The sequence below is a fragment of the Momordica charantia genome, assembly GCF_013281855.1.
Source record: "Momordica charantia cultivar OHB3-1 chromosome 2 unlocalized genomic scaffold, Mcharantia_2.0 BLBB01000002.1, whole genome shotgun sequence".
In the NCBI taxonomy this organism is placed as follows: domain Eukaryota; kingdom Viridiplantae; phylum Streptophyta; class Magnoliopsida; order Cucurbitales; family Cucurbitaceae; genus Momordica; species Momordica charantia.
The window spans coordinates 1,910,369-1,930,968 of record NW_028275160.1 but is presented as its reverse complement, the minus strand read 5'-3'; the positions used below and the strand labels follow the sequence as shown (position 1 = coordinate 1,930,968).

General features: G+C 30.9%; 2 protein-coding genes and 2 pseudogenes across 3 annotated transcripts; all 4 read right to left on the bottom strand.

The window, feature by feature from the left end:
• Positions 1–917: 917 nt before the first annotated feature.
• On the bottom strand, positions 918–3,324 carry LOC111020608 (alcohol-forming fatty acyl-CoA reductase-like; annotated as a pseudogene). Its single transcript, XR_015789338.1, has 5 exons — positions 3,264–3,324; positions 3,077–3,179; positions 2,158–2,351; positions 1,435–1,608; positions 918–1,182 (listed from the first exon to the last, which is right to left on the bottom strand). The product of XR_015789338.1 is annotated as an alcohol-forming fatty acyl-CoA reductase-like (transcript).
• Positions 3,325–4,274: 950 nt separating this feature from the next.
• Positions 4,275–10,486, bottom strand: LOC111020609 (fatty acyl-CoA reductase 3-like; annotated as a pseudogene).
• Positions 10,487–11,155: 669 nt separating this feature from the next.
• LOC111020641 (fatty acyl-CoA reductase 3-like) lies at positions 11,156–14,720 on the bottom strand. Its single transcript, XM_022297352.2, has 10 exons — positions 14,590–14,720; positions 14,371–14,474; positions 13,846–14,048; positions 13,652–13,752; positions 13,379–13,571; positions 13,104–13,265; positions 12,895–12,976; positions 12,556–12,825; positions 12,068–12,195; positions 11,156–11,509 (listed from the first exon to the last, which is right to left on the bottom strand). The coding sequence occupies exons 1-10, from the start codon at positions 14,648–14,650 to the stop codon at positions 11,326–11,328; spliced, it is 1,488 nt and encodes a 495-aa protein (XP_022153044.1). The 5' UTR covers positions 14,651–14,720; the 3' UTR covers positions 11,156–11,325.
• Positions 14,721–17,060: 2,340 nt separating this feature from the next.
• On the bottom strand, positions 17,061–20,600 carry LOC111020672 (fatty acyl-CoA reductase 3-like). The gene is made up of 10 exons (XM_022297396.2): positions 20,493–20,600; positions 20,299–20,402; positions 19,980–20,182; positions 19,772–19,872; positions 19,454–19,649; positions 19,164–19,325; positions 18,860–18,941; positions 18,466–18,738; positions 17,637–17,764; positions 17,061–17,333 (listed from the first exon to the last, which is right to left on the bottom strand). The coding sequence occupies exons 1-10, from the start codon at positions 20,551–20,553 to the stop codon at positions 17,177–17,179; spliced, it is 1,467 nt and encodes a 488-aa protein (XP_022153088.1). The 5' UTR covers positions 20,554–20,600; the 3' UTR covers positions 17,061–17,176.

Genomic DNA, 20,600 nt, shown 5'->3' with positions numbered 1-20,600 from the left:
TTTGGAAAATTTATTATAAGGAAATGTTGATTTTGATTCATAATTTTTGACTTCGATTTATTTTAGTCCTTCAACTTTAAAAATATTTGTTTTTAATCCCTATAATTTTAAAAAATTACTATTTAATTGGTCTCTTAATTTTATTTTTAACCTCATATTTTTCTGTCACAATTTTAACACAACAATACACACTTTATATGTTTCTTGAAATGTAGTCACTATAATGCCCCTTTATATATACTTTCAAGGAATATAATATAGTTTCATATAATTGAAACTTGGCATACTTGGCCTTGAAGAATAGACAATGATAAGAAGACGGTTTACATATCTATATAGTTTTGTTATTTATCCCAATGACATTTTTTCTTTTTTTTTCCTGAGGAGTGGAAGTTTAAACTCGTGGCCTCTTCTTGGTCATAAATAAATACCAATTATCACTGAACTAAACTTATGTTAGTATTTACGTAAACCACGTGACCACCATTTTCCAATTTAATAATAATTAGATTACTATAGCGTAGCAAGTGGGGTGTGAGTAAAATCAAGCCTGTTGCTTTGACCAATTTTGACAAATTATTTTGTAAAATAACAGGTAAATGGTAGGTGTATCAATATTACGAAGTTCCATCTCAAAATCAATTAGCGATGGGAGGATCAGTAGTCCATGTCTATTATTAACTCTTAAATTCTTAATCTTATGGATATAAAATCCTTAACAAAGTGCACTTTTGTTCATTCGGGATTGCTTTTTTGTTTCGGATTCTTTTTATTGACGCATATCGATCTTTGATGGAAATATGCATCAATCTGGTGATTTTATTTGATCAAATTATTTTGAGAATATGTTTATATAAAATGTTAAATTTATATTTTGACCAATAATTAGATTAAAGTTTTTGGTGCCAAAGTGAGCATATATAACTCAACAGAAATTAACATATATTTCAAACTAAGTAAGTTGTGAATTCGATCCCCACCGTTACATCTTGTAAAAAAAAAAATTAAATTTTTGAGTCTAGGAATTATAATCATTTTATGACATACTTAACTAGAGCAGGAATGTGGATATTGAAAAAGTAGTCTGCCCAATTGATAACTGTAGGATCAAAGTAAAATATATCTTCTAGGTCTGAATTCCTTGCAGCAATTCTCAATCTTTCTGTATTTGTATCATCAAAACTGTGTAGGTGAGAAAAAGATAAAATAACATCAGTATTGAAATGAAGTCAGAAGAAGAATTAAAGATAAACTTCAATTATAATTAAAATAATAGAAACCATCAACATATTTAAATAAGTAAAATATGATTCAAATTTTAAATATTATTTTCATCCTGAATTTTTATGAATTAAAATGAAACAATTATAAAAGAACAAAACAAATAGGAGTTAGCCTTTCTTTTTTATATAAAAATGAGAAATTGTAACTTACGTGGCTTTAAAGAATAGATAGGGACGATAAAGTTCAATGAGTTCGTTGCATCGCAGATTTGAATTTCTTCTAGCGCCTATCATACATATCTTAATGGGAAGGAATGGCACAATATGAAATTGACAACTTTCAACCCCTTTTTGGTAATAATACAAAACAACGAAGCAAACCAGTATTAGTGTAAAAGTAATGTATTATTAGCCACAATTAAGAGTTAAATCTATAAACTTAAAAAGAGTATTAATTTTACCACTCATTTAAAGTTTTGACCTGAAAGTTTAATATACCTTCAAAAATAAGAAATAGCGAATGATCGTATATCTACGAAAGCTGGTCATGTTGTTGAAAACAGTGGCTTTGCCAACTTTGATAGCTTTTCCATCTTTGTTCGCCCATGGTTTCTCAACAAATTATTGAGCTGTAAAATTTTTCAAATCCCCATATTTCATACTATTTTTAGTTGAAGAACCAATATGGTACATCGCATGACATGGTTGATGTACATGAGTCATCATTGTCATGATCACCGCATTCACACCATATTGGTTGGAATCTGTATTGTTCGCCCATGGTTTCTCACCACATCAACGGTTGAATTGATATCAAAAGGAAAGAAGGTTAGTTTTCTTTCCATAACCAACAACAACATTGTCGATGGTCCTGCAACTCGATAGACAAAAGAAAATGGTAACTTCAATTTGATTTTTTTTTTTTTTTTGGTACCTTTTGAGGCCCAAGTGCTTCATGGCTAGACTTGTAGTTTCTTCTGTAGCATCGTTTTTTACGAGTTCATTTGGTGTCTCTTCCACCACTTTTTGTTCATTTTCAATGTTGAGTTCAATAGTGTCATCAAGAGACTCACCCATCTTATATGGAATTTCGAGGATAAGTCCTTCTCTTTCACCTGAAACATAAAGCTAACAAATACACATATTTCAACTCATTATTTAATTAAGTAGTAATTTTGTTCGACTTTTGTTGTAACCTAAAATGCATGGTTAGAAAAACATAAAACCAAACTTAACAATGGAAAAAAAAATAAGAACATAAATTTCTTACTAATGAAATTAAAACAATAACATTTGACAGGCATACAAAGTCTAAAAAGAAATCTCAAATTTTATATTATTCAATGAAAAAGATATCAATTAATTTTCTCAGAAAGGTACAATCCCTCTTCATCTATCTGATGAACTCAGAAAAGAACAGAAAAGAAAAAAGTCAACAAGTAAAATTTATTTACCTAGAACGACTACATGAACAAATATACAAAATTTAAAAACTAAAAATAGAAAATGAGAAGATATTAACCAAAGAAAATATATTTTGTTTCATTTATGAATAAGAGAGAAAGTGAATATTTTATGTACTAACCAGTGGATACATGGACAACAATTTCCAAATTAGAACATTACTTTGCAAAGCTTAATACAAGCACGAAACAAATTTTCTCTAAAATGAAGGTGTTTAGATTTTCATTTTAACACTCTGAACAGGTCCTTCTCCACAACCTATATATGAAATATTTGACGTCAGAAACCTAGAGAAAATATATTTGCCCCAATAATTTCAATGTCATATAGAATTTTCGTTTTTGATGCATCAATTTTTGTCTCTTACTAGTGGGTTTCCTATCTTATACCTCACCATACAAACGTTGCATGGCTGTAATTTCATCAACAGTTCGTAAAAGTAGATAAAGTTTCTTCACGTTTGGTTGGACATTAATATTTTCTCCACCATAACTGGCACTCTCGAAAAGAAAATAGTGATATTTACAACAGAAAACTAAAATCTCAAAAGGGATATAGACACACAAAATTACTTACTCTTTCCTAGAAACCCTGTGGCACCCATCACAAAAATGCTCTTTTTATTCAGAAACTCCATTGAAGGCCGAGATTGAGCAAAATTAGAGAATTCTCAAAATGGCTTAAAACCAGCTGAAGTTGCATCATATGAGAATTCTCAAAATGGCTTAAAACCAGCTGAAGTTGCATCATATGAGAATTCTTAATAAGGCAAAGAGGTTGAGTGCACACATAAATCTAATTATTCAATTTCCTAATTAAAGAAAAGCATTATGAGTGTAGGACTATAGAGTGGTCTTTGGCTATCTTTCCCATCTCAAAATAAGCTTCATTCCTCAATTATTGCCCAACCTAACCTCTAAAGGATTAATATCCCTACTTAATTAATTGGATTGGCGCGAGCAGAACGAATGCGAACGAACAGGGTGCATTGGAAGAAGCAATTTGTTACCAAGCGCTCTCCTACAATCCGTTTTCACGGTTTAGGCTGCAGTGGACACAGAGAGGGAGCAGACGAATCGTGTCGTTCATAATGGAAGAAGACAATGCTCTCTCTTTATTCTCTTGGGAACAAGGGAAGTGTGCTTCTTTCACGACATGCTCTCGCAAGGCACGTAGCTAGTGTGCTTCCTGCCCGCAAGGAAAAAAAGAAGAGCGTGATATGGGGTACTACTAGCTGGGCATGCGAGATGACGGCTGGCTACCAATTCTGAGATCTCTAGGTGTGATTGGAAGACTGCCCATCTCCTCTTCACGACATGCTCGGGTCGTTTTGTCCAACCTCCCAAGTATGATAAAACAATTTTACCATACATATATGTTGTCCGTTTTGGACATAGCCCTTGTGGCTTTGCTTTTCATTTCACCCAAAATACCTCATATACTAATGGAGATAATTGTCACGCACGATCACTTACCAATGTAGACTTTGTTTGCACTCTCTATACAAACCCAACAGTAGTGTTACTTGTAATTAGCACATTAATTTGTATTGATAACCTTTCCTTTAATGTTTGTCCATAGGAGATTGAAGTGAATAATGGAACAGAAGTGACGAGATTCTCCGATTTACCAGATGAATTGGTGACGATCCACATCCTACTAACTCTTTGATTCACGGTACGCTCTCTTTTCGCTCCTCAGTTTTCGATTTACCAGATGAATTGCTTTCTGATATGAACATTGAACACCACAAAATTAAAGAAATGTCATCTCGTCATTTGGAGGAGTAGATGATAGCAAATCATTCAGATTTGTTCATTCTCTGTCGATGTTAACACTAAAATCTAAAATTAATTAGACAATGATTTAGTGGACGTCCAAAGTGGAGCATATCTATAGGTTCAAACTTCACAGTACAATTAAGAACAAAGTACAATTAATTTGATTGTAGTTCCCATGCTTAATTTAGAAAAGAAAACTAAAATGCATTCAATGAGGAACCACGATTTGTTCTTGGAATTAGAATCATCTCATGACATGTTTAACAAGTCCAGGAATGTGGACATTCATGAAGTAATCCTCCCAGTTTATATCCTTAGGATCCAAAAAGAATGTCTCTCTTTCTGCGTTTAGAGTTTCCATTCTCAATCTTTCTGCATTTGTATCGTCAAAACTGTACGTAAAAAACAAAATAATGTGCATCAATGAGGTGGGTGAAAAAAATATTGATAAAAAAGAAAAAGGTATTTGATCCCTTAATTTTCACATTATTACAATCTGGTCCTCATTATCATACTCAATTTTGCTTATACTTCTTGTCTAACTTTATATTGTATTTTGAAGACATTTAGTCCATTTGTTTTTCAATTTTTATTTTGATGTGAACTGATCAGTTCAAGTGATGCTACAGAAAATTTTTCAAATGTAAAATATTTAAAATTATAGATACCGAAATGAAATGATTGCAAAATGAAAATAGTCTAAGCTTCACTTACGTGGTATTCAAGAATTCAAGAATAGATATGGACGATAAAGTTCGATGAGTCGCATCACCAAATTGAACTTCCTCCTCATTTCAACACACTTGTCTTGAAAAGAGTGACATAATGCTTTGTTCGCAAATTCTAGACCCTTCATAATTGAATTCAATTATTGAAAAAAAATCATCAATTTCATCACAATTCTATACAAAATAATTAGATATAAAAACTTGAGTTTGTGTAACTTATATTTAGCTCGTAGATTTATAATTTGTAATACTTGATAGGTAGCTTGAAAAGTAAATTTGTAAGCTGGGATTTTTGTAATATAAGTTTATGCACCTTAGAATAATTTAATTGCATACGTAAATAAAAAATTAGAAGATGAGGGGACACTTGAAATTATCGAATAAGAGTCTTGGACAATATAATAACTAAAAAATAGATCTCTATATTAATTTCCATTTTTAAGAGAGTAAAATAATAGTAATTTTAAGATTATTGAAAACAATGTACCTTGAGAAAAATCAAGTAACGAACGGTCATGTATCTATGGAAGCTGGTCATATTGTTGAAGACAGTAACCTTCCCAACCTTAACAGCATTTCCATCTCTAGTGATCCATGGCTACGTAGTGAAATATTGGAAGATAAAATGATGGAAGTCTATATATCTCATTGAATTTCCCGCTAAAGAACCCACGTGATACTGTTTGACTACATCGTTGGGGTTTATGAGCTACCATTGCCATGATGATCGTATTTACCACTAGATCTGCTGGAATCTGTACTTACCATATTTTATATTCAATTCCAAAAAAATAGAGAGATATGAAAAAATAAATTATATTTATCTTACCACGTCAACGATTGAATTAAGACCAGCTACAAAATATGTTAGTTTTCCTTTAGCATATCCAACAATGAAACTATCGATGGTCCTGTAAAAATTCTACAAGTTCTCATATAGAAACAAATTTCAAAAGATTAAAAGACTTTCATTATAAGTTTTAAAAATTTTTGCTAATTAGCCTTTATCCAAGAAAGAGATCTAAAAAAGAGACAAAAATTTAAGAATAACATGCATTAACAGTTAAATTATGTACCTGACACCTTCAACCCATCCGAGAAAAGGTTCTTTGTAAGTACTTGAAACTATGGTTGGTCATATAATGAGTAAAGGTAGATGATAATTTTTCAGGTCATGACTAATCACCATCTCACTCATTGCCTTTGTAAATACGTATGTGTTTGGCCATCCATACACCTTAGCCCTTGCCATAATTGAAACAAAAAACAAAATTTCAAAATTCTAAAACGATATATCTTATCACTAATATACAGTAACTTCATTAAGACACACTATTAACTTTATACCTGTCGAGGCCTAATCTTTCATAGCTCGAGTTATAGTTTCATCTGTAGCTTCATTCTCTTCAAATTGTTTTAATCTCTCTTCCACCATTTTTTGTTCCGTTTCAATGTCTAGCCCTTTGACGCCATTAAGAGACTCCCTCGATTTATATGGAGTTTCCAAGATAAGTCCTTCCCTCTCTCCCGAAACATAAGCTAACAAAATATATGTACTCCAATTATTTTAGCATAAGATAAATCTTCGTTTGTCTTCAATATTCGTAAAAATAATTGAGGGTTTTTTTAGCTAACCAGTGGATATATGGGCAACAAGTTTCAAATCAGGACATTGCTTTGCAAAGCTTGCAACATGTTTAGCTCCGAGGGTATTGGTTCCAAGTGCTACATCATATCTATTCAAAAGAAATAGAAAACTTTTGCATATATAACAAAATGAAATGGCACGAAATACTGTTTGCTTCTGCCCATGGTATATCCATCGACATGTCGTCCATGTACGACATGTATTCATGGGCTCGACATCGATTTGAGAGGTAATTCGACATTTCCATATATTATAAAAAAATGGACAAAATATAACAAATATCAACAAAATGTTATTAATATAGACATGATATTAATATTAATTATCATTTTTAACTTATTTAGAAAGAGTGAAACGACATCGACATTTTATCTATATTTCCATGAAATTGAGACCTCAACATTATTTCTATCGACATCGATATTTAAAACCTTACTTGTGCCAAAGAGTTCAGTTCAATATTGGAGGAGGCTCTTCAACGCCCTTTGTTTAGGGATAGGGGTCAGTTTTTGTGGCAGGCGGGTTACCTAAGTTGTTCAATGGGATTTGTGGACTGAACGCGATTTTGAGCAAAGATCTCGAGAGGACGTGTGTAATCTTGCTTGGTTTCATGTTTCTTTTTGGGCTTTAGTATCTAAAGACTTTTGTAATTACGACGTTTGATCTTAATTACTTTGTTAGAGCCGGTTCTTTTAATTTGGCTCCTTTTGTTTATTCTCTCTTGTATTCTTTCATTCTTCTCAATAAAAGCTTGATTTTTCATAAATAAAATTAAAAACAATTGTGTGCATGAGCTAGCTTGTTTGTACCTCTCATCAAACTTGTTGTTGCAGCCAAATTAACAATTATTTGTACTTGATTCTTCATCTGGCCAGCCAAATTTGAATCTTTCAATCCCATTTGCAAGAGTGAGACATCACCAGGTACCACACAAATCTTTTCTGAAATTAGAGTATTGAAGTTTTCTCCCCACTTCTCCTTTAATACTCCAAACAAATCCTTCTCTATCACCTAAATATGATCAACATCATACATTATTTCTTGACTCAGTTACTTAAATATAAAATTTAAATGGTTAGGCTTTTTTTCCCTTTTATTTGTAATGAAATATTCTAAAAAGGGTTAGTCAAGACCAAATAGAAATCAATAACCATGATAATTCAAATGTATTAAAACAACTTACCTCATCATCGAAACGTTTCATAGCTGTCAACTTATCTGCCGCCCTTAATAACAAATAGAGTTTCTTTACGTTTGGTTGAACCCTCAATATTTTCTCCACGAAAACTGTATTTTTCCAACATAATGATCGTACAAAAGATAATTTAATATATAAAAATTACAGACGTGAACTAAAAAAGGCACGCAAAGGTAATTCTTTTCAATTACATCTTCAAAATTTACACCAGACTTCTATTTAGTCCACGTGAATGGTAAACAAAATGTTGGTGTGACATGTTTATTAGATTAATTTTTGTGTGATAATAGAGATATCTTAGACAAAGTAGGGTGGCATGAATTATAAAAAATATTTGATGCATTGGTTTTTTTTTAATTTGGCTCAAAATTCAAATTTATTTGTTAGAAATGTGAAAAACATAACCAAAAGAAAGGATGAGAAGTCGAGCATAATTTTTAAAATAAAAAAACGAAAAATGAGATGAGCTATATATTTTTTTTTCTTTTAATTTTAAAACAGGGATAAAAAAAAGTTTGTACAGCATGTTCTTAATTAACCCAGTTCTATTCTTCCTACCAATTCTTAATTATTTTCAACAACAATTTTAATAAGGACAAAATAATTAAAGGGTTTTGTTTTTTTACAACAATTAAAGGGTTTTGTTTGACTCTACGACTTTTCTTTTTTTCCTTTTTATTAATTGTACTATGTGAATTGGCTAGAATTAAGATGTTTTCATGGAAAAATGTACACGACAATCTTTGCGGACCACTTTTTCTGTTATGAGTTTATATTTTGCTTACTAATTATGGTTTTTCTTCTATGAATTAGAGATAAAAAATTTAGAAAATGTTTGGCAGAAACTTATATATCATTTACAGGTGTTGGAAGGCATTCTTGCCCTTACACGTGGTGGTTGGGTCCTGAACCGTGCACGTGGCATACATCAATTATCTCCAAGTTTAATTTTATTACCTCGGTTTCATGAGTATGATCGAGCCGATGTCTTGTGTGTGGCTGAGCCAATCTAAGCTCCCTTAGGTTCGCTTCTCATCAATGAAGATGAAATACCTAGCTTCACCTCGGCTCAGTCCCAGATTCTGATGGACTTCACGACAACATGTCATGATTCACAGTAACCTTAAAGAGCCGTTGAGGTGCTGTCGGGACAATTGTCGAGGAAGTCGTCTATAAATAGACTCATTCACTCCCTTTCTCAGGTACACGAACAACTCAATTCTCTCTCTCGAGTTGATTTGGATAGTCACTGACTTTGACATCGGAGTGCTTACTCTGTTTTGCAGGTTTTCTGCGCAGTATCAAGAGCTCACTATCCAGCTCGTTCTTGCTGATCCGCCATTTCGCAGGGTGATCATTTTTCTGATCAAACAAATAGGCTAGTTTCCCAAAATTAAATTATGATTCCATATATAGTGCACCATCAAGACTAAGAGATGAATTTAAAGATTAGGTGATGTATTGACTTAGGTTGGAGTATTGATCTGGTGCCAAACCAATAAAATTAATCTCACAAATTATCTCTTAAACATCTGCTAATTAAAAAAAAAAATCTCTACTAAAATATTTTTAAAAATATATTAATAATAGTGGGTATTTTATATTTTTTAGAGTCATATTTATAATTACATTTTAGCTATCATTTGTGTAATATTAAACTCTTATTTTAAAAAAATAAACATTAATTATTTTTTTAATATTACCAATTCAAACTAAATGAGAAGACTAAAGCTTATTATTGTCTTTAAGTCGTAACCAATTAAATCATACTATAGTGAAAGAAAAAGATCTCCTTTTATTCGAGATTACTTTAAAGTGAAGATTTGAATCATCGATCTCTAATGCCTTAACTGCCGAGGCAGATTCACAATCACACAAATTTAATTAAATCGTGTCATTGAAAATACCTATTTTAATAGTATAGATAGAGTAGGAGTTATGGGGTTATTTTGTAGAAGATTCAAGAGCTCCACGACATCTTGTGAACTGTTTGAATCGTTATCACGGTACGCTCTCACTCCAACTTCATCTTTTATTTCTGTAAACTATTTGTACCGTTCTATTGTAATGAGTGGGAATACGAGATTCCAATAGGATGGTCATCCAGATTTTCCTATTTATTGGATAGGAAGGTTGGATATTCCTGTACGGATGCCAGGCATACCGTCAGAAAAGCTTCCTTGACCAATTGGGTAGATCAAGAAAACAGCAGTAGCAGCTGCAACAGGAGCTGAATATGCAACAGCAATCCAAGGACGCATACCCAGACGGAAACTAAGTTCCCACTCTCGACCCATGTAACATGCTACACCAAGTAAGAAGTGTAGAACAATTAGCTCATAAGGACCACCATTGTATAACCATTCATCAACGGAAGCAGCTTCCCATATCGGGTAAAAGTGCAACCCAATAGCTGCAGAAGTAGGGATTGCCTCCTGTGACATGGATTTTAAGATTGGCATCTTGTTTTGACAATTTTGTCATCTTCATTTTTGTTCTACAACATTTTTTTCATCAATAACATTTATTTGTCATTTGTTTTATTTTATTTTAAAAATAAATGTATGTATTAATTCATTATAAATGCCGGAATATAATCTTATTTGTAGGCTACATTTCATAAAATATATCTTAGTTTATTTTACGCTTCCAATAACTATCAAACATAACATAAAAATATAATATTAAATTAATAAGAGTAAAATTTTTATATGAATTCAAATAATAGTAAATTTAACCTATAAATTATATGATGACAGTAAGGATATTTTTGGATACATAAATTACAATATTTCTACAAATAAATTTGTAGCTATCTAGATATTCTCGAATACCCTTATAAATTTTCCTACAAAACAAATGTAGCTATATGAGATTCGAGACATCTAAAAGTATCGAACATCTACATTTTCAAAACACAAACGGCCCCTTAGACATTTGATGGAGGAGTCGTTTAGATTTATTCACTCTATCAAATTTTAAGAATCGAGGCTTAAATTAATTAATTTGGTGGACTCCTAAAGTGAAGCATCAACTATTATACACCTCCTCTCAAAAAAACCTTCTATTCTTTTCAACCAAATGTATACGGAAAAAAAATAGCCAAAAAAATGGGAAAAAGAAGAACAAAAGTGGAGAAGTTTGATCCTCTTTCATGTTCAGTACAGTAAGAAATTTTACACACAAACTTCATAGTCAACACGCTATATTTTGTCAAAGTATAATGTAGTTGCCAATAATGCTTAATTTAAAAGAAGAAAACAAAAACACAGCTTAAATTCATTCACTGAGGAAGCACAATTTGTTTTTGAAATTTGTTTTGGACATGTTTAACAAGTCCAGGAATGTGGATATTGACGAAGTAATCCTCCCAATTTATATCCCTAGGGTCCAGAAACAATGTATTTGCATCTCTGTCAATGTCTTGAGTGGCAATTCTCAATTTTTCTAAGTTGGTGTCGTCAAATCTGCATAGGCAAATACAAAATAATGTGTAGGAGGTATTATATTAGGCCAGACTTAAATATTTTTGTACAAATATTTGGTCGTAAGTTTGCATGTCTTAATACTACAAATTTACCCGTCATCTTATAAGCTAAAATTTCAATCAGTTGAATTTTGGGACAACTAGAAATCAGAGCTTTACTCCCTTAAACCTATCGAACTCGCACCAATTCCAAGGTTTGGACCCAGGAGATCATCAAAGATTTTGGTATTAAGTTTACAAAAAAAATCGAACTTGAGACCTCTAAATTACTATGACCAAGAGATCTCGAGCCTTTGCCAATTGAATTGTCATTTGAAGGGCTTCAAATAGCTTAATTCTCTTATAGACCGCAAACCTAAAAGCCAAAAACAACCTACCCAAGAACTTAATCTTTAGAACTTATTCATGCACACGTCCTAAATTAGAAGCTATTAAAATCCGAATATGATTACTTAAGTCATACGAATTCAGCCTGAGGCAAAAATTTTCAGTCAAATACAAAATAAAAGAAAAGGAGTAAATAAAATACTTTACATACCTAGCATCGAAGAATAAATATGGGCGATAAAGTTCAGTGAGTCGCACCATCCAATCAAATTTCCTCTTAAGATCAGCGTACAGGTCTTCTAAAGAGTGACATGATGCCTTATTTGCAAATTCCAATACCTTACAATGATTAAAATAGTTTAAAATTAGTTTGTTTACCAAAAGAGTAGTTTAAATATTGTTTAGTTTTTTCTTATTTTTGTCCTTGCATTTTATGAAAATTTTATCTTGATTTATTTTTTTATTTTTTGTGGTCCTTTAACCATAAAATCTCGTTTATAATCTTTGAAATTTTGCTAACTTCACAGTACACTATAAAAATGATAATATGAATAAGAAAGATATACCTACATACATATATATACACAAAGAATATAAAAAAAAACATAAGGATATCTATTATATAACAAATATAATTAATATCCCTATATTTTTCTCATATTTTTATAAGCATCTGTTATAATATTTGCAACAATGTACCTTGAGAAAAATCAAATAGCGAATGCTCATGTGTCTGCGGAAGCTAGCCATGTTGTTGAAGACAATAATTTTCTTAACCTTAATGGCATTTCCATCTTCATCGATCCATGGTTTCTCAATGAAGTATTGGAAAAGAAAATTTTTCAAATCAATATATCTCATAGAATTTCTTAGAGAAGAACCCACATGATATATTCTTTGACTAGATGGTTGGAGTTTGTGTGCTACTATTGCCATGACAATTGTATTTACTACCATGTCTGCTGGGATCTGCATTTTTATAAAGCGTCAAACATTTTTCAATATTGTACTTGAAAGAAAGATCATATATTCTCTCACCACATCAAGGATTGAATTATTATCACATGGAATGCTGGTTAGTTTGCCTTTAGCATATCCAACAATTAAGCTATCAATAGTCCTATAAAATACAGCCAATCTTAGCTAACATGCTTAGGGAGAAAAGAAAAAGACAAAATTGGCTCAATTTGAGCTAATAAATTAGCTGCTAAGATTTTTCTTTTTTATTTATTTATTTATTTATGTACCTTACACCTTCAATCCAACCAGGAAAAGGTTCTTTACACGTGCTTGTAATTACAGTTGGTCGTATAATGACCAAAGGTAGATGGTCTTTTTGGTCACTAACCACCATTTCGCCCATTGCCTTTGTAAATACATACGTGTTTGGCCATCCATGCATCATTGCCCTTATTGCAGTTACAAACGAAACAAGAAATGAGAAAGTAAAATTATGGTAGTTTCATCACCAATATTAAACTGACACATTCATTCTAGACTTTTTCTATGTAATTCACCATACCTTTTGAGGCCCAATTGTTTCATGGCTAAGGTTGTTCTTTCTTCTGTTCCTCCATTATTTCTTAATTCATTTAGTGTCTCTTCAACCACAATTCGTTCAGTCTCAATATTTAGACTTGTAGTTTGGTATAGTGATTTCCCCATTTCATATGGAGTTTCGAGTATAAGTCCTTTTTTTTCACCTGAAACATAAGCTAACAATACACACGTCTTTCAATTAAATGGTAATTGTTAAATTAAGTTGTAAATTTCATTTGGGTTTTTATATACTAACCGGTGGATACATGGACAAGTACTTGCAAATTAGAACATTGCTTTGCAAAGCCTAATACATGTTTAGCTCCCAATGTGTTAGTGCCAAATGCTACATCATATCTGCACAGAAAATAAACAAATTAATTGTTAATTAAGTGAGTGTTTATTTAACTCCTTATTTTATTGTTGTAGAGAATGCATGAGTTTGTATACCTTTCATAAAACTTGGTTGTTGCAGCTAAGTTAACGATTATTTCCACTTGATTCTTCATCTCTTCCAATAAATTTGAGTCTTTTAATCCCATATTTGGGAGTGAGATATCTCCCGCCACTAAACGAACCTTCTCTGAGATTAGGGTATTTAAATCCCCCCTCCATTTGTCCTTTAACCGTGTAAATAGATCTTTTCCTACGACCTATACATAAAATTGATACCGTGATTTTTTAGATAATATATTTTTGTAGTACAATATGTGGGAATGGATGGAGATTCGAATTCATGATCTTTTAGATAATTACAGAAAAATGGTTATTTTACGCATCATTATTTATGTCTTTGTTGAATATTGTCACGCAATAAATAAACTATTTAGGACGATTATCTCATCTTTTTCTTTTACTTTCTCGTTTTTTAGCAATTACATGGGTGGGAGATTATTCTAATCCTTAATAAGTTCTTTACGCTAATTAATTGGTTTTGCAATTGAGACATGTTTATTCGACAATCATGCATTGTACCTCATAATAGAAGCGTTGTGCGGCTGTAATTTCATCGGTTGTTCGTACAAGTATATAAAGTTTCTTCACATTGGGTTGAACCCTTAATATTTTCTCTACCATGACTGCGGACGAAAAGTATATATATGATATAAATAATATTAGTTAGTTATATAAACATGAATAATTAGCATTACAACATGTAAGAAAAAGAATGCTAAAATACATAAATATACATACTCTTCCCCAGAAATCCTAGGGCACCAATGATAAAAACGCTCTTGTTCTCCAAAAACTCCATTGATAGTCAAAATTAGAGAATTTCCAAGAACTTAAGATTGGAAAATTCCATATAATTGAGAACTTCAACTTAAAGTGGCATTATATATCGGTTTAAGAAAATGAAGGGAAAGGGAAGAATGCACGAAATTGAATTATAATTTATTGCCTAACGTACGTTTCAAATTAGACTTCCAAACTCCAATTGTCTAACCCACCCTCTAATAATTAAATATCCATAGTTCGTTGACTTTGAGCCAATTATTTCCATTTTTAATAATTATGGTAATCTTAGTTAATATTGCTTAACTAATTAAAGTATTAATTACTTTATAAAGAATGTAAAATTGAATCGTCAATCTAGGTTAAAATTGTAATATTAAAAAGACAAGTATATGTGGAGATGTAGAACCAAATCATTTTGTAAGAAGACTTGTCTTTTTTTCTTCCTATTTTGTGGGTATATACATTTTGCTGAATAAGGCTTTTGTAGAAACTATTATTCAAAGGCTTTCTAAAATTTATGGAGAAATTGGGATTTATAATCCCCATGATTGATTTCAGATTTATAACTCTTTTTAGAAAGACTGGTCTGTGATTTCATCCTCCCCTTATTTTTGAGCCATTCAATTTTTAACATCGTGGAAAGATGAATTTGTCCCCGTGGATAATAAATAATAAGCATTTATGATATAATAAATTTTCGCCTAACTATTCATCAAAGTCTAAATTTTAAACCTTCGATTACCCATATTTTACAAATGTTTTGCAACTCCAAAACACAGTTTTCGTTTTTTAATTCCTTCTCAAACAAATATTGTTCTTCCACATGTTTGACCATTATCCTCACATTTTCAGTTGTGAAAAATTACGTATGTGTTACAAACTTTTTTACTTTAAAATTGCTGAATTTATTTGAAACATTTCCCATTTTTATATATTAAAAAAATGTGCATTCGTTGTCCTAGACCCCAAGACATGTCCCGAACCAATATTGGCCCGGGACATGAACCAAGATCGGTCCTAGATGCATAATACGATCCATATGTTGTTGTTCAACATCCGTCGACTCTAAATGTACTTTAACCTTGAACTACATAAAACCTTGCATTAGATCCACATGAAAAATAAATATTAAGCATTTAGTAGTATGCATTACTTACCCATGTGTTCTCAATACAGCACTCACCAACAAACGAAACCCGCAAGAATAGATGCACGATCATCTAAGAAGTCGAGGAATGGCATCGTCGTTCATCCTTGTTGCTACCTGTGTACTCAACGTTGAGATATTTTTGTACGGGATTCCCATCAAATCAATATAATAATGTAGTTAAAGAATCAATACATAACTATATAATATAGTTTACTTAAACCTCACTAACCTAAAACGCGTACGGAAACCAATACAGACTATAAATCTCAACATGTGAGGGGTCTTTTGCCACCTTCTACTAGTGGATGAGTGGCTGCGAAAGTACAAGAAATCGTCTGGGTTAATTGGCATTGAGAGATCCGAGATGGAGTTTACGGTTTTAGGATGGGAATGGAGGGGAAGGAAAGATCCGAGGATAGGGAGGGACTTGTGGTTTTTGAAATATGAGGGTATTACGATAATTTCACATTTATAAATTTTGAGAGCAGTCAAAACTAGGGGGAGGGGGACACAAATAAAGATTTTCTACGAGGGAGTCATAAGTTCGAAATTGGGAGGGTTATAAATCTCAATTTCCCAAAAATTTCAGGTTATGCTACAACCTTAAAGTATGAAAATATTATAATGAAAATATTATAATGGTAAAAATAGAAAGTAATATACCTCAATCTTCAAAAATATTATAATTAATTAAATTACATTCATATTTTCTAAGACCTTTAATGAAAAGTAATATATTTTTTAAAGATAATTAAAAAATATATATGTATTTATATATATACATAGTATGAAGTTTAAAATTTTTAAAAGGTATAAATAGCATTGAGACTCAAAAAGAAATTCACTTTCTTACTTAATTAAAGTCCACAGATTTGTGGCTTTAAAAAAACAAAGTAATATTACTTTTACAAATACATGTTTTTTTTTTCTACTCTCTAGGGGAGGATAGGTTTTTTTTACCCAAAGAGAGATAATAATCTTCTTTTGTAAATCAAGGTTAAATTATCGCTCCACATTTTATCAGCTGCTATATATGTTTATGTGTAAAATATATTTTCATGACCGGTTTCATAACCATTTCTGTTTTTTGTTTTTTTTATGTTTTCTATTTTTTGTTTTTAGCTTTCTACTTTTAAAAATAAAAATCATATGTGGTTGATAACTATTTTTGTTTTTTGTTTTTGAAAGACTGAAAACCAAACACATATTTGATAACCATTTCATTTAAGAAGATAACTGACCAATGATGATAATGTAGTTTATTGGCACATACTTCGTAGCCAATAATTATATCGTCAAATTACATATATTATAGTTCTTTAGGAAGAAAAAAAATAAAATACATTATTCAATGAGGAAATACAATTTGTTCTTCAAAATGAGTATCATAAATCATTTGAGAACATGTTTGATAAGTCCAGGAATGTGAATATTTACAAAGTAATCCTCCCAGCTAATATCCTTAGGGTCCATAAACAATGTATTTATTGCATTTCTGTCACATTCTTGTGTAGCAATCCTCAATTTTTCGAAGTTGGTGTCATCAAATCTGCATAATGCAAATGAAAAGAATATTAGCCAAAATTAATTAGGAGTTAAATATTTTGTATACTTAAAGTTAGGAGCATAACTTATATTTGGTGAGTTTACATAAATTAATACTTATTGATTCCCTCATAGCATGCTAATTTTTACAAAACAACTAAGCATAGGATTAAAAATTTATTGATTTACGTGGTCTATACAAATTCGACTATTTCAATTTAAGCTACATAAACTTGTATTTTTAAAATTTGTGAACTAATGTTCCATTTTGTGAGAATGGTTAGTTTAAATATAAAACTTTACATACTTGGATTTGAAGAATAGATATGGACGATAAAGCTCAATTTGTCGCATCACCCAATTGAATTTCCTCTGGAGATCAATGTATGTGTCTTGAAAAGAGTAGCATAATGCCTTGTTCACAAATTCCAGTCCCTTTAATTATAATAACAATGATTAAAAAAGAAGTTTTAGATATGGTTTTGTTTACTAAAATGTTATCTAATTGTTTTTCCGTTAAACATTTAGATGGTGTTTGGGGGAAGGAGTGAAGTTTAATTAGTCTGAACTTATTTAGTCTGTGTTTGAGATGCAGTATTATTTAGTGTAGAGTTCTAAAGAAGAGTTAACATAATGAGTTAATTAGTCAGAGTTGTTTATCCATGTAAAAGTAAGAGGAGGACGAAAGTGAAAATTGAGTACAGATTTTAAAGAACAAATTAATTGAACTTTATGAGAACTTTGAAAACCAAAATAGAAAAAAAAAAAAGGACATAACTTAAAAAGAAAAAAAAAGCTTTTAAACCAAAAAAAAAATATCACACTATTTATCATTTAAGATTAATTTAAAATCACTGTAAAATAGAGAAAATGAAGAGAGCACAACAAATTTTTTTTATATTTTGCAAGTCAGAAAATTGGAGAGCTACATACAATAGAAAATCTATATTTCATTTTTCGACTTTAATTAAGCCATGAAATTAAAGTTATTCCAATATATATATCTCTTTAATTAATAGCTACGTAATGAATAATTCTCTGGTTATCACATTTTTTGTACTATAGAATAGATTTTGAAACATTATGAATTAATTTTCTGGATTATTGTTAGATATTTGTATAATCATATTGCATACCTTGAGGAAAATCAAATAGCGAAGGGTCATATATCTATGGAAACTTTCCATGTCGTTGAATAAGGTGATTTTCTTACTCTGGATGATACTTCCATCTTTATTGATCCATGGTTTCTTAGTGAAGTATCGGAGAAGATAATTGTGAAAATCCATATGTCTTATAGAATTTCTCGTCGAGGAACCCACGTGATATATTAATGTTTGATTAGATGGTTGGAACATATGTGTCACTATTGCCATGATAATTGCATTTATTACCATATCGGCTGGAATCTGCATTTTTTTTAAAAAGGAAAAACATCCATCAAACCTTTTTCAATCGCAAAATATTATATATTAAGATTTGTAAATTAAACTTGAGATAGAAATAAAAGATTTGAAAGAAATTTCTCACCAAATCAAGAATTGATTTATCATCGCAAGGAAAGCATGTTACTTTTCCTTTAGCATACCCCGCGATGAAGCTATCGATCGTCCTGTAAAAATACGACAATTCTCTCAACATCGAAACAAAGGCTAGAAAAAAAATAATAATAAACATTATGGTAAAAAACTAAACATGCTTAACTTAACTCAAGGGTTCGGAAAAAGAGAAGGTCAAAATTTTGGGTCAATGTGGCAAAATATTATTAGTTATAAATGTTTATTTATAGTTGCATGACTACCGTAATTTAAAATTAGATGTTTTTTTTACGTACCTCAAACCTTCAATCCAACCCGGAAAAGGTTCTTTGTAAGTGCTTGTAACTATGGTTGGTCGTATGATGATCAAAGGTATACCGTCCTTTTCATCACTAACCATCATCTCACCCATTGCCTTTGTAAACGTATATGTGTTTGGGCATCCATATATCATTGCCCTTATTAGAATTAAAAATAAAATAAGAAACTATAGACTAATATATAATTATAGTGATTTATATCACTAAAATAAAAATTAAAAAAAATTGTTACATTCATCAAGGCTATTCTATCAAACCTTTCATACCTTTTTAGACCCAAATCCTTCATGGCCAAGGTAATAGTTTCTTCTGTGCTTTTTTTATTTCTGAATTCATTTAGTGTCTCTTCGATTACTTTTTGTTCAATTTCAATGTCCAATTTTATAGCTTTATTAGAAGACTCATCTAATTTGCATGGAGTTTCGAGAATAAGTCCCCCTTTTCTTTCACCTGAAACATAAGCTAACAAAAATACAGTATTTCAATTCATTTGTAATTTTATTCTATATTCATTAAAACCTAATTAAAATTTAAACGATGATAATAAAAATAAAAATAAAAAACTATTGACATTGGATACTAACCAGTGGATATATGGATAAGAACTTTCAAATTGGAACATTTCTTTGCAAAGCTTAATACATGCTTAGCCCCCAATGTATTAGTGCCAAATGCTACATCATATCTGCAAAAATAAAAAAATAATAATAATAAATTGTAATGTCAAAAGCCAAGTGAGGGTTTATTTAACTCCTTATTTTATTGTTATAGAAAATGCATGAATTTATATACCTTTCGTCAAAATTAGTTGTTGCAGCTAAATTAATAATTATTTCCACTTGATTTTTCATCTCTTTCAGTAAATTTGAGTCTTTCAATCCCATATTTGGGCATGCGACATCTCCATGTACTAAAGAAATTCTCTCTGAAATGAAGGTATCGAGATTGCCACTCCATTTTTCCTTTAATAGTCTAAAGAGATCCTTCTCTACAACCTATAAATAAAATTGATGTAGTTAAACAAATTTTAGATGGTTATATAAACAAAAAAATTGTTTCAACAAGGATTAGTTAGGGTTTTTACCATTGTTTCTACGTGATAATTATGTACCTCGTCGTAGAAACGTTTTGTGGCTGTAATTTCATCCACACTTCGTAAAAGTAGATAAAGTTTCTTCACATTTGGTTGAACTCGTAATATTTTCTCTACCATAACTGCAATCTCGATTAGTTATGCATTTAGCATATAAGAATACATAATAAATAGAAAACTAAAATTTACAAAGGTTATATATATACACATACTCTTCCCTAGAAAGCCAAGGGCACCAATGACAAAAATGGTCTTGTTCTCCAAAAACTCCATTGAAACGTGGAAAGATATAGCAAAGTTAAGAAATTTAAAATGATGAA

What these genes read in the sequence shown, in the direction of transcription:
- LOC111020641 (XM_022297352.2), bottom strand. Translation starts at nt 14,650, where the DNA reads ATGGAGTTTTTGGAGAACAAGAGCGTTTTTATCATTGGTGCCCTAGGA. An exon ending in ACAACCAAGTTTTATGAAAG is followed by an intron (nt 13,753 to 13,845) that starts GTATACAAACTC and finishes TTTTCTGTGCAG; the next exon opens with ATATGATGTAGCATTTGGCA. An exon ending in ATAATTCAATCCTTGATGTG is followed by an intron (nt 12,826 to 12,894) that starts GTGAGAGAATAT and finishes ATAAAAATGCAG; the next exon opens with ATCCCAGCAGACATGGTAGT.
- LOC111020672 (XM_022297396.2), bottom strand. Translation starts at nt 20,553, where the DNA reads ATGGAGTTTTTGGAGAACAAGACCATTTTTGTCATTGGTGCCCTTGGC. An exon ending in AAGGATTTGGGTCTAAAAAG is followed by an intron (nt 19,326 to 19,453) that starts GTATGAAAGGTT and finishes AATTCTAATAAG; the next exon opens with GGCAATGATATATGGATGCC. An exon ending in GCTATTTGATTTTCCTCAAG is followed by an intron (nt 17,765 to 18,465) that starts GTATGCAATATG and finishes TTATAATTAAAG; the next exon opens with GGACTGGAATTTGTGAACAA.